The sequence below is a fragment of the Ovis canadensis genome, chromosome 13, assembly GCF_042477335.2.
Source record: "Ovis canadensis isolate MfBH-ARS-UI-01 breed Bighorn chromosome 13, ARS-UI_OviCan_v2, whole genome shotgun sequence".
Lineage (NCBI taxonomy): Eukaryota > Metazoa > Chordata > Mammalia > Artiodactyla > Bovidae > Ovis > Ovis canadensis.
In genome coordinates, this window is record NC_091257.1 from 55597396 (window position 1) to 55610620 (window position 13225).

The 13225-nt window shown below is 41.7% G+C and overlaps 2 protein-coding genes across 8 annotated transcripts in view; one reads left to right on the top strand and one right to left on the bottom strand.

The window, feature by feature from the left end:
* Nucleotides 1-566, top strand: part of XRN2 (5'-3' exoribonuclease 2) — a 65663-nt gene extending 65097 nt beyond the window's left edge. For all 7 annotated transcript variants that reach the window (XM_069546495.1, XM_069546498.1, XM_069546500.1 and 4 more), the window contains one exon: nt 24-566. In XM_069546495.1, the coding sequence (XP_069402596.1) occupies nt 24-89 (66 nt within the window). In that variant the 3' untranslated portion in view covers nt 90-566. The remainder of the gene's footprint in view (nt 1-23) is intronic.
* A 6140-nt stretch (nt 567-6706) lies between these two features.
* Nucleotides 6707-8142, bottom strand: NKX2-4 (NK2 homeobox 4). Its single transcript, XM_069548865.1, has 2 exons — nt 7701-8142; nt 6707-7311 (listed from the first exon to the last, which is right to left on the bottom strand). The coding sequence occupies exons 1-2, from the start codon at nt 8140-8142 to the stop codon at nt 6707-6709; spliced, it is 1047 nt and encodes a 348-aa protein (XP_069404966.1).
* Between the last annotated feature and the right edge of the window lie 5083 nt (nt 8143-13225).

The window sequence follows — 13225 nt, forward strand, 5'->3', positions numbered from 1 at the left end:
TTTTTTTTTTTTTTTTCCTTCAGGGATATCCCAGAGAAGGAAGGAAATACCCTTTGCCACCACCCTCAGGAAGATACAGTTGGAATTAGGCTTTTGTAAAGCTTTCCCAGATCCTTTCATCATTCTACAGTTTTATGCTATTTGTGGAAAGATTTCTTTCTCAAGTAGTAGTTTTTAATAAAACTACAGTACTTTGTGTATTTCTTTTAACTGTATATTTCTACTGATCCGATCTCACTGTTTTATGTTGCTTTCCAAAGATGTGTGTTGCATAATACAGTGGATCTGAATTTATTATTGCTTGTAAAACACATTTGATGGAATAGAAATACTGGTTTTTCATTATGGTTAAAAATCAAACCAGCTGTGGATTTCAAAACACAGTGTATTCTAGATCATCTAAGATCCATGCTGATTTTTAATGCACAAGAATTAAGTATGAACTCTTGAGCTGGATCCTCAGCTAACTAGAGTGTATATTGTTCAGTATTTCTTTGGGAACATTTCATTGATGTACTTGTCATATGGAAATTTCTGGACTTTAGTAAAAAACAATGCAAAACTTAGAACTCTGGTCTCTTTTGTTGTTGTTCTTTTACAGTATTTAAACTTTGAAAATCTTGGCAAGTGTATGGGTTTTTTTTAATCAATATATCAGAATTTTCTACAATTAGATGTCAAAAGAAAATCAGTGAAGTAGATTTTAAGAGGATATGGTCAGAAAGACAGCCCATCTGATTCATGTATGCCTTTCCACTACTAATTTGGCAAATTATAAAATCTTCGTGAGATTATCTACATTTTACAAATTTCATGCATATTTGTGCTGCAGTTTTAAAGATTTAAATCTTTGAGAATTCTCAAAGTTTGAGAAAAATCTTGGAGAAAAGTTCAGGGGGTGGTGATGAGTGAGAGAGGTAAGGAAGATTGTGGTATAAATAAACTTCTGGTTACAAAATAAATGAGTCATAGGATGAAATTTACAGCATGGGGATTATAATATTTTTGTATGGTGACAGAGGGTAACTAGATTTATTGTGGTGATCATTTTGTAATGTATAGAAATCTGGAATCAGTCTATGCCCCTGGAACTAACGCAGTATTATAGGTCAGTTATACTTTAGTAGGGAAAAAAAAACACACAATGGAAGAACAGCAAGAGGAAAACTTGAAAAGTTTTGGACTTCCTTAACGGTCTAGTGATTAAGAATCTGCCAGCCAATGCAATTCCCAGTCCGAGAAGATTGCACATGCCACGGGGCAACTACGCCCCAGCACTGCAACTACTGAAGGCCACTTGCCCTAGAGCCTGTGCTCAACAACAAGGAAAACCCGCATATCACAACTGGAGAAACCCAGAGCGCAGCAATGAAGATCCAGCACAGCCAGAAATGAGTAAATACAGGATTTAAAAACGAAAACCTGAAAAGTTTAATTCCTAGCTAAATTGCCTATGCTCCTTGGTATATTTTTGCATTATTTCACCATAGATTCCAATTTGTACTCATTTTTTCCCTTGCTACAAAGTACACTAATTCCTTAAAAGTATGCTTGTAGGTCACACACAAGCACTTTCATATATGTTTTTCATTTTCCACAACAAATTTAGACATGTATGAAGACTTGTCCACTTTTCCATTCTAGCCTCAGATTGTAAAACAAGGTTTCTGTCTTTCTGACTTTTGACATTTTTGCTTTAATATTCAACAAAGGCAACTTGTTAATCTTAAATCTACTCAGGAAAAATCCCACCTTAACCTTGGATAGGAAGGTATTTTGAAGCTATTGAGTTCATTGCTGCTGATGGGTGAATACAGCAGGGTTCTTTATTGTTGAGATAAAGAGTCTCTGCTGGGAATTAACCATTATATATTACCATCACAACACAGTGAAGGAATAATGCTGTTTATCTTCTGAGTATTAACAATGTGTAACACCTGAATCAAGTATTGCATATTCCAAAGGAGCCCATGTACATGTCTTAGGGTATACAGTTTCATAAGTACCCTATAGCCATGCTTTTAAAGGACCTAGATTTCTCAGAAGATCTTTACTAGTTTAAGTTTTCATGAGCGTATCTAAAGTAATTGTTTTTTACTTGTTTTCTTGCACCATTGCATGTAACTGATCAAAACACATTGTTTGAAAATGTTTTTAAGCGTTTTGAAGACATCTAAGCCAAAGCCTGATGGGAAAATAAAGCCCCTAGCTTTCCTCCAGCAGGTGGTGAGCCCTGCTTCCTTCTCTCTCCTTACTCTGATGTCTCTTTCCAACCTGTCCCCACGTTTGAATCTTCCAGAAAAAGTCCCCGTTATTTCAACAAAGGCTTTTTAGAACTTTCAATGGCGCGTTTAAAGCTATAACTAGCCCCCTCCACACTCAGGAGTAAATAAAGCTAACGGGTCGATTTTGTGTAGTTTACTCCACCTTACTATGCTTGAGTAGGGCCAAGTTTTTCAAGGTCTCATGTTGAAGGTTTTTAAGCATTTAAGAACCTGGGAACAGCCCGACTTTATCGCGGCGCTGAGAGCCGGTGGTGAGCGTCTGTCTTCACGGTAAGGTCGAGGGCAGCACACGGCCATCCGTCCATCCCGGAACGCTGTCCGGCCGCGCGGCGTCGGGGAAGCAGGTGGGGAGGTGACCTGCAGGCTGACCCCGAGCCACAGCCGGGCGGGCGGCTCAGGGGGGCGTGCGTCGGCGGCATCATCACCTGGGTTCCCTGGGCCCCGCGCCGCAGCTTCGCCGCCCGCCAGCGTCGTCTCGGCTCCCCGCAGGGATGCGATCGTCGGCCCTGGAAGGAGGCATCGGAAAGGGTCTTCTCCGAGGCTGCTGTTTTTTTCAGTTCTAAGCCTGAGGGTAAGTTAATTTCGCTTGGCTTGGAAATCAGCATGTAGTCGTTCTCCAACGTAACCTGGAAGCCGGTCCCGGGCGTGGCCTGCATCCGGCTCGTCCAGCCCCGCGGCTGCCTGGAGCAGACCCGCTAGCCTTCGGCCCGCGAGCGCCAAAACTAATCAACTAGCAAGCGGCCCATTCTCGGCGGATTTCTTCTCCACTCTGGGTGAGATGAATATCTGCATTGCTAGTTATCTGATACCGCATATATGGCACGAGGGCCAGAGGTAACAGGGTTTAATTAGTGTGTGTGAAATGGGAATGGAACCATTTACTACGCAAAACAGTTTCTACAACTTAAACTTAGGCTACATTTGCAATTAAACTTTTATTAGAAATCACCTAAGCAACTACTGAAAGAGGTTACATGGAAATTTAGAAACTGAAATAATAGGCATTTCATTCCAACGTTCTAAAGCAAAAACAAAGGAAACCAAAACACCTCTCTCAGAAGCTTCCAAACCTCCGTGCTCAAAAAATAATGACATAAAGTGATCCTAAAATCACAAAGTGATCTCAATACTTACTGGAGAGAGCGACTCCTGACTTCAGGCCTTCTTTGAATCTTCTCCAGATGCTCACCAATTTTCACTAGCAGCAAAAGTCTACTTATTTAATTCATTTTTAATAAAATGTATCCTAGTGCCGTTTCATTGGATTTGAGCATGGCAAGTAGCAGTATTTTAAAAAACTGGACTTGAGTAATTAACATACGGAGTTTTATTCACATATTAATGTTAACGTTAAATAGTTGGGCGGTATCATTCATATTCTCAACTACATCTGAAACTTTTATCACCACTACACTGTGCATTATCTTATGCACAAATTCATATTTAAAAATCCAGTCATGGGTCTTTATGTGATTATGGTTCACAAACTTTAAAGTCTTTCTAAAAGTCATCATTACGAAATGCAGCTAACAAAGCAAGTCTTTGGAAGGTGCTTGCATTTAATGAACAGGATTCTGTCTCTGATTTGCTTTAAATTGAAAGTAAACAGTCAATAGCAGAATGGAGTTTGGACACATCTGTGTTGATAAAAGTCTGATTGACTTACTTGTTCTGACTGTTAGGTTTCAGTTCTAAGCAAAGCCTCAAACAGAAGACAACTGGGTTATACCCCCTCTTCCGTGTACAAAACACCCTTCCTATATCTTTCAACATTGGGCGTGCATACACACACACACACACAAACACACACACACAACTTCAATTTACATCCCAAAACAGATTTCAGAAAAGTACCTGCAATCTCCGCCGTTCCTCTCTGCAACTTGGATTCTGGATTTTGATTTCTGTGCCTCAACTGGGAAAAAATAGGTTAGAGTGTTGTAAAACCCCAAAAACCTTTAGGAAACTGTGACATCCGCAGTTAGCATTTCTCAAACCGAGTTTTGCTGTGGCCTCTGCTAAACTTTGGAGGGGCTTTGTTCCCACTTAGACCCTGCGCCAACCTCCCGCTTGGTTGTGAAGACACTTATCCTCCTCTTCAGTTAATGAGTTTCACCTAGTCTGGCTGTTTGTGTTTTTATAAAAGATCTGCAAAGCACTAATTGCAAAAGAAGAAAAAAAAGCTTTTGTTTCACATTAATCAGAATGTGGAATTCTACAGTATAAACATTTTCTATTTTAATGTTTCAAAAGCAAACCTTATCTTAATGTCTGGATGTGCACACATAAACTCAGTACATTTCTGGGTGCAGAATGTTAAGCTCTCTGCGGCAATTACCTCTGGCTAGAGTCCCTTACTATTTAAAGGAACACAAAGGAAAAAGATACGCCTGTACCAAATACACTTTCAGAAAATATTGTATAAAGAAGGCTGTTTCTTTTTAATGGTCCTTTTGATTGATAGTTTACTTAGTCTAAGGGATTTTTTTGTTCCAAAAATTATCAAGGGAAAAACTGTGCATGAAGATTTATTTTCTTTAAATATGTTACTCGGAACCCTTACTCCATAAGCTACTGTTTTTGTTAAGTATTGGGCTATAAAAAAAAAAATACAAACCACGTGAACTTTTATAACATGTTTTCTAGAAGTAGAATTTCAGAAGTTGAAGGAATCAATATAAAGAAGCATTTTAAAATCTGGCACATCAGTAATAGTTATGCTAGCCTGGCTAGCATTTTGAAAATCAATTTTATTAGTATGCAAAAACTCAAACTGGGAGAATTTTCTGAAAGTGTACTGCATCATTTTCATATTTTTTCTGCTCAAATTTAAAATGTGTTAAAAATCAGTTGTCATTTTACAAAAATGTATTCACAGCATTGATAAAGATTGATTCACTTGCTTTAGTGTTTTTTTCCTCTTTGTGAAAGGAACTGGAGTTTTTATTATTACTGTTTACTGTAGAAAATAAAGTGCAACTTTTAAAAACACTTTGCACAGTTCACAAAAATACCCAAGCAATGAAATGAAATAAAATGTTTCACTGCAAACTATAATTCTAAAATTTCAAATGTAGAAGAGGTTTAGGGTCTCTGGGAAATGTTTTGGTCATTTGTAAAACATGCATAATCCATGTTATGTCTTTAATTTTTCTTCATTTTATGAACTCACTTTCTCCAGCTTTCTTTTAGCATTTTTAATCTACTACCAGTTCTTTAAATCATGAATAAACTGAGCTGTGTTGTCACATCATGCCAACTAGTGTAAAAAAAAAAAAAAGCCTATACAACATAGTGAAAAAGATCATTTGACATTTACCAAAAAAAGGAATTAAAAGATTCTTTCAAGTTATATTTAAATATCCTTTTGAAACATAGGAAATATAAATCAGCATATTAAAGAGTTAAATACATTATTTGTACAAGAAAACACCAACAAAATCGGTGTGTAACCCCTATTAACTTCTAAATATGAGAAAATAATAAATATTTTACTGATTCTTTACACACTGATTACCATTCAATTAGTCACCTTATTTTCTTCCTTCTTGACATGCTTTGAGATTAATTGATGTCTGTCTTAGCAATTTTGCTTGCTTGTTCTAGTGTTTTATCAAGGTACTTTAATTCAGATAATCAAATACCTTAGAAAGAGTAAATAACATGTCTGTAGAATAGGGTATAATTTATTTTGTCCGTTGATTTTGTGAGACCAGTTTCCATATAAAAAGTAGCTTACAATCTTTTCTTTTGATGAGCTGCATCTTAGGAGGAAAAGCCTCTTTTAGACTAATATACAAACACTCATTGCCAAATCATGATCAAAACATTTAAAAAACAGCATTAAGTTTAAAAAGCTATATCAATTCATATAAGCAATATTTTGATTACGTTTATTCCATTTCTCTAAATGGCAATAACTCCTCTGCAGTAATGTTGCTATGTGCATGATCCACCTTGAGCTACAATTCAATTTACTTTCCATCAAACATTAATGAAATTGCACTTAAGCGGGGGCAGGGGGAACGGTGAGGGGGGGGTTCGAAAATTAATCTCCCAAGGTAAGTTCCACTTCAAGAAGAAAACCTTGTTAAAGCTGGGTTGACTTTTAGAGCTACAAACACCACCTAAGTCTCCAACGTTTGAAACTCCGAGAGCTTTGGTTAGGAACGTGGTGGTGGATGTGGACTCGGCCGGCTTTTTACACAATTTAGGAACATCCGGAAGGAGGAAATCACCTCAAAGCCTCCCGGCCGGCGCGATCTCAGGATTCGATCCTGGGGCTTGTCGCGTTCCCACCCGCAGCGGAGGCCTGGCGCCCGCCCCTCTCCGCGATCCGTCCGTTCTCTCGCGAGCCGCGGCCCGGCCGTCAGCGCGAGCAGACCCTCGGGCGGCAGCGGGACCCCCGGCCAGCCGCGCCGTCACCACGTCCGGCCGTAGAGCAGGTTGCCGCCCAGCGCGCCGCCGCCGTAGTCCCCCGCCGCCGCCGCCGCGTCCAGCCCCGCCAGGCCTGCCCCCGCCCCGTGCAGCGCGGGCGGGCTGGGCGACAGCTCCTCCAGCTCCGGCGTCGGCGCGGGCAGCTGCGGGCCTGCCTGGGGCGTCGGCGTGGCCGCGCCGTTTTGGCAGGGCTTGCCGTCCTTGACCAGCACCGGCACGGCCACGCGGCGCGGCGACGGCGGCGGCGGCGGGCCCAGGCCAGCCTCCTGCTGCAGCTGCTGCGCCGCCTTGTCCTTGGCCTGGCGCTTCATCTTGTAGCGGTGGTTCTGGAACCAGATCTTCACCTGCGTGGGCGTCAGGTGGATCATGCTGGCCAGGTGCTCGCGCTCGGGCGCCGACAGGTACTTCTGCTGCTTGAAGCGCCGCTCCAGCTCGTACACCTGCGCCTGCGAGAACAGCACGCGGCGCTTCCTCCGAGGCGCCGCCGCAGCGTGCAGAGGTGCCAGCGACTTGGCCGTGTCCGCTATGCCCGTCAGCGACCCCATGGCGGCCACGTTCACGCCCGCCGACGGCCCCATGAACCTGGAGACTGGGGAGGGGCCCAAGGGGAAGACCGGTCAGCAACCGCCGCCCAGCTCTCTTCACACGGCGGCGGCCGCGACGCCGGCAGGGCCAGTTGGGTCCCAGAACGCCCCGCGCGCTCAGGGTCCCAGGGTCCCAGGAAGCCCCGCGCACTCCGTGTGTCAGGGTCCCAGGACACCCCGCGCGCTCAGTGTGTCAGGGTCCCAGGACGCCCCGCGCGCTTGGGGTCCCGGGCTCCCAGGGTCCCAGGACGCCCCGCGCGCTCAGTGTCTTAGGGCCCCAGGACGCCCCGCGCACCCCAAGACGGATTCCCAAGTGCTCCCCGCGCCCCGGGCTGCGGCGGGGAACGCCCGCGCCGTCCTCGGCCCTCAGTCCCGCGCTCCTCGCCCCGCTCACTTGACGAGTAGCGCGGGTCCGGGTTGGCGCCGTACCAGCCGGTGGCCGCGGCGGCCGCGCCGCCCCGCACGCCGTCTGTGTAGGCGGGCAGCTCGCCCACGTTGCCCAGGCCGCCGTTGCAATAGCCGCCCACGGCGCCGTGCGGGAACTGCGAGACGCCGGGCGGCATGTGGTAGGTGGCGGCCGCCGCCGCTGCAGCCGCCGCCGCTGCCGCTGCCGCCGCGTTGTGGCCCGCCATGGCGTGCGGGGGCTGCATGCCCGCCGCGGCCGCCGCCTGCGAGGAGGACCCGGGCGGCGGCGCGCGGTAGGCGGCCCCCAGGGGTGCCCCCAGGCCGGGCGGCGTGCCGTCCATGGCGCCGCCGAACTTCTTGTAGGTCTCCTCGATGGGGCTCAGGATGTCGGACACGGAGAAGGGCGTCGTGTGCTTGGGGCTCAACGACATGGCTCGGCGGGCGGCCAGGTAGGGGGGCCCGGGGCGCGCGCGGGTCGCCGCCACCTCGGCCGCGGCGGCTGCGCCTGTGACCAGGAGTCGGCGGCGCGGCGAGCCCCCCGAGCTGCGGGATCTGGGGTTTATTTTAGTCCGGCGCCGGGTTTACGACAGACTCGGGGGGCGGAGCAACATCCCAAACGAGCAAACAATGGTCCTTGACATCTTTTTTCTCTCGCCAACACCCCCACCCCACCCCCACTCCCCATAGAGGAGGCAAGAAAAGTAAAGGGGGCAGTTGGATGTTTCTTGAAAGGATCACCCCCTTCGCTTTCTCCATCCTTCCAGCTTCCATCCAGACTTCCTGTTACCCTAGCCCTGGAACATCAGAAACAAACTCTTGAGGCTGGCGTCGAGGCTGGATGTGAAGGACTCCGCGCGTCTGCCCATCAGACCCCAGTTTCCTAAAGTGATTTAGTAGCAAAGTCCAGTGTATCTGGAGATGGGGGGGAGGTGGACAGAATGGTACTAAGCTGAGAGTGGATGGCGGTTTCGCCTAGTCCTCTCTAGCTATCAGCCTCTCACTTGCTCCGTCGTCTAAAGTGTTAAAAAAAAAAAAAAAAAAAAGCTCTTGGGTCCCACCGTAAGAGCGCATAAAGAGATGAGGTACAATGACCGTCCTCTCCCTTTGTAGGGTTTCTAATTTATGCGTCAGTAGAGTCTCAAGCATCATTTTGTGGGCAACCAACCGGGCACTTTCAAATTAGCTCAAAGTATCCAAATCCAAAGAAGAGAAAACACACAGAGACACAAATACACGGATACTAATTTGTAAGTATTCTGTTTTTGCTCTGTGGGGATAGAGGTTAGATAAGGGAAAGAGGTTAGGTTTTTATGTGTTCTAATGTTTCCTGTTCAGCTCGCACCTGTAAAGTTCTGTACAGGTTTCTTTCCCTTTCGTTTTCCCCCCCGCACGGCCCCCTCCCCCGAGTGAAAATATCCAACTTGGGGTTTACTGGCCTACCACTAATCAAAAAACAAAAAACAGCCTCTTAAGTCCAAAATTTCTAGCTATTCGAAATGGGTCTTTTTATTGTTCAAAAAATATAATCTGCTTAAAAATGTGAAATGGATACAGAAATCAGGTGAAAATGGTACTTTTGCTTGAAAGATACTCAACTGTAGATAAATGATTTTTTTAAAAAAAACTTTGTCATCCTTTGATTTGTAAATTTACCTGCATAGCATAGAAGAACTTAGACATTGTGAACTTTCCTATGAATGCTGAACATGACAAAGAATATGACAAAAGAAGTCTGTGAAGCATATTGACTAAAATTTGAAAAGTCCTTCACTTAAAACAGCCAGGAAAAAGAAGATGCAGTTTTTAAAGGTTTCCTGGAGACTGGGGCAGGAGAAAGAAAAACAGGGAGAGTGCTTTCTTAAGCAAGATTTTATTGTTTAAAACAGAAGAACAGGATGTAAGAAAACAATTCCAGTTTAACCTATTAGAACATAAAATCTAATAGTACACATCTTGAAGGTAAGAACAGTTACCTATTCCTTTTCTTGTTTGGTTTCAGTACTTTGATTGGAATGTTTTCCATGGTTTTGCTTTTATTGTTTTAATCATTGTTTTGTTCATTTCAGTGAGTTTTGCAAAGAATCTAGGGGTGAGGGGATGGGGGGAGAAGGGACCCGTATTTACCTATGGGAAGAAAGTGTCAACCAGGCAAGTGTGTAGAGTATTAGTATTTTAAAATATTGAAAGAACGAAAGACAAGGTACCGTGATTATTTGCAGATGTCAGTTATTTACTTAGCAATATTAGTATTGCTACAATTTTAACACCATGCCACTTTTATAGGTCTTTCCTGAGCCTGAAACATTTGGACTACGTCTTCATCCTTACCTGCCGTTGAATTACTTACTTAATTTTTTAAATTAATGAATTACAGAGAAGCATTTATGTATGTATTTAAGTAGTTGCTAGAATCTTGAAAACTGCACTTTGGTGTTTAAGTTTTGGTTTAATTCAAAATGTATTGTTTACTTGATCCACTTAAATAAAAAATAGTAGACAGTCTTTCATTTCAAACTTTCCTCAAAGATAACAGGGTAAGTAAAAATAGTTAACATCCATGGACAGAAAAAGTCATTTGTGAACCATTATGTTTTACTTTTAAAGTTCAAACATGTTTCAAAAATGAAACCTATTATCATAGTCTTTGTATTGATTAGTTATCCAAGCTGCGAAAGTACTTATCATTAGTTTTTTCCAGACAGTTATTATTTGTTCTGTTTTCAGGCTATGCATTTCATCTCATGTAATATTTTTATAAACTCTAGGATAGCAGTTCGCTTGAGTGGTTGAACTACAAGTTGTTGCTTATTTTGTTTTTCAACTGTAGTGGGTCCTGCTACAAGTTCGATGACATCTGGAAAGCTCACACCTTTGAATAAAGAAAGCACCTTATCTGTCTGGAGGCTTTCTGCAGACTGTCTCTTTCTGACTGCTTGGAAACTTGATACCCTAATTAGTACTCCTTTACTAGAGGTAAACAGTTATGAAAAATATCCACAATCTTCAACAGTTCTTCCTCTCAATTGTTTGGGTCTTGTTCCAGAAATTGCATATCTTCGTGCTGAAAACACTGGATGTGTGCAGATGATTCTGAAAACGTGTATTCTGGAGGATGTGTATATACAGATGCAAATTAGACTAATCCAATTGATACTCCATTAAAGGTTTTTATCAAATTCATTTCATCATATTATTGTCTGCCTAAATTATGTATGGAAATTAATACTCAGTAGATTGTTAAATACTGTTGACCAAACTGGATTTCACAGGAAATACATTACTGAGAAATGTTTTCCTGGTGGTTTTTTTCTTTTCTTAAAAACAATGCTGGCATTCAGCAAACAACAACAACAACAACAACAACAACAAATACTACCGAAGAGAACACGGTGAAAAAAGATGGCCCTGCCTCCCCATCCTCCGCCTTCCTCTTTACCCCTCAGAGGCACGGTTACCTGATTCTTCTGGGTGAGTCTATACATCTTGAAACATGCTGCCATTTTACACACAGGAGGTGGCATTTGATACCTTGGTTTTTTCGCAGCTTAGGTTTTTGTACGTTTGTATACCACATCACTGAAAACTTAATAATTGGACTGTGGCAGACATAGAAAAATTACCTAAACAAAAAGATTCAATAGAATCTCTTGGCTTTCTGACAAAAATGTGGTATTCGTTGAAAATTTCTCATGTGTTAATTAACCTTAGGGCCACAGTTATTTAGGAAAACAGTCCTGAGGTAGGAGCCTTACCCCAATAGGGGATTTGCTGTTGTCAAAGAGAAGCTCAGAGAAAAAGGCCTGAGAGACCTTGCAAAACCAGTCAGTTACTTAAAGGGCAATGTTGTTTTTCTAAGGTAGCAAGTAGATATCTAGTGTGTCCTGAATTTACTTATAAAGGAAAATAATGTTTGAAAATACAACTTTCTGCTTAATATTCGAGATCCATGCCTGTTAGAAATGAGACACTTGCCACATTTGTGATTAATTTAAAATAGTTGTTAATAAAATTCTTACTGTTTGGAAGTGCCTTTAAAATATCTCCTTTGCAGTAGGGAAGGAACAAAAAGAATATATCAGGATGCTAGTAAGAATATGTCAGGATACTAATATTTTGTAGCAAAATTGAGATTATAAAGAGGAAACAAAATTGCTATAGATATAAAACACAAAGTTTTAAAAAATTGTAAATGTTTATGAATTTCACCAATTTCTGAAATTTGATTTCTTTTTATTCCTCCTAGAAAACTCTTTGTTTTAAATGTTCATTTCAATTATTATGAATCTCTTGTGTTAATTTTACCCTTTGTTATTAATAGAATGACTCTGTTGTTTCTCCCCTACCCTCAATCCTCGTGCTTCCCCACCAGGGTTCCTCATCTTAACCCTCAATTCTGCTCCCTCTGATGCCCTGAAATGCAGCTAAGGCCCAGGGAGGACAAAAAGAAGTTAGAGAACTTGAACCACCTCCCCCCCACCTCATTCTTCCATAATTTCTTCACAAATGCAAATTTCTTGCAGTTTAACTCCTCTATTAAAAAAATTTTGAGTCAGTGTTTCCTGATCATCAGATTTTTAGATTGAAAATATTTTTCTGATCAATGAATATATTTTAAATTAAAGTGGTTATTAGTACAATGTGAGAAAGAGTAGTAGGTGTTAAAGATGTGATTGTTGTTGGAATCCTAATGAGATCAATTAAATGATTCCTAAAAAACAAAAACGAAGTCTTCCCTTTTAGTGTCAAATTGTAATATTCACTTTTACAGTCTAGGTAGAGAATAAGGTTATGCTACGTCAGAGGTGTAAAAATATTGGTCACTTTTCAAAAATATGAAAATTGACCACTAGGGCACAACTCTCCTACCCTAGGATTACAAGCTTTGGCTAGAAATTTAAATTTTTCTGTGTTTTTAAAATTATTTTTAGTGTAAATATTAAATACATGATATGGGAAACAAGGGCAGGCAATATGGAATTATATTCTTTATTGCAGCAACAAGTTTACTTGTATATTTTGCTTACACAGAATGTTTAAACTTTAAAATAGCATTTCTATTGAACATTATCTGACATTTTTACATGTCTTAGAATGTAATTGAATTGTTCTTTTATAGGAAGAAAGAATTCTTTGAATTTTAAGCAAAATTATATTTTTATTATTTTATGTGAGGAGCTAGTCTAAGTTTGCACTATATCTCTACATATAACCTAAGTGATTACATACAACTTTTTTAAAAATACAATTTTATAACTTTTATTCTCATGTGCACTTAATTTTTCTAAATCTAAGAGGTTCATTGAATTTACTGTAAAGTCTCTTTCTGTCCTACAAGTCCCATTAAAGATGTATCTTCTTATGTTTACAAATTAATTTGTGATTATCAAGGAATATATCTGTCTTTCCACCTGAGTCAGGTACTAAGATTATTTGTTATTGTCACTTACTTGAAAAAGAAACTTCAGTTTGGGGTATTTTGATAAACTATTTGTTGCATTTATTAACAAAGTTTTA

What these genes read in the sequence shown, in the direction of transcription:
- NKX2-4 (XM_069548865.1), bottom strand. Translation starts at nt 8,142, where the DNA reads ATGTCGTTGAGCCCCAAGCACACGACGCCCTTCTCCGTGTCCGACATC. An exon ending in GGACCCGCGCTACTCGTCAA is followed by an intron (nt 7,312 to 7,700) that starts GTGAGCGGGGCG and finishes GCCCCTCCCCAG; the next exon opens with TCTCCAGGTTCATGGGGCCG.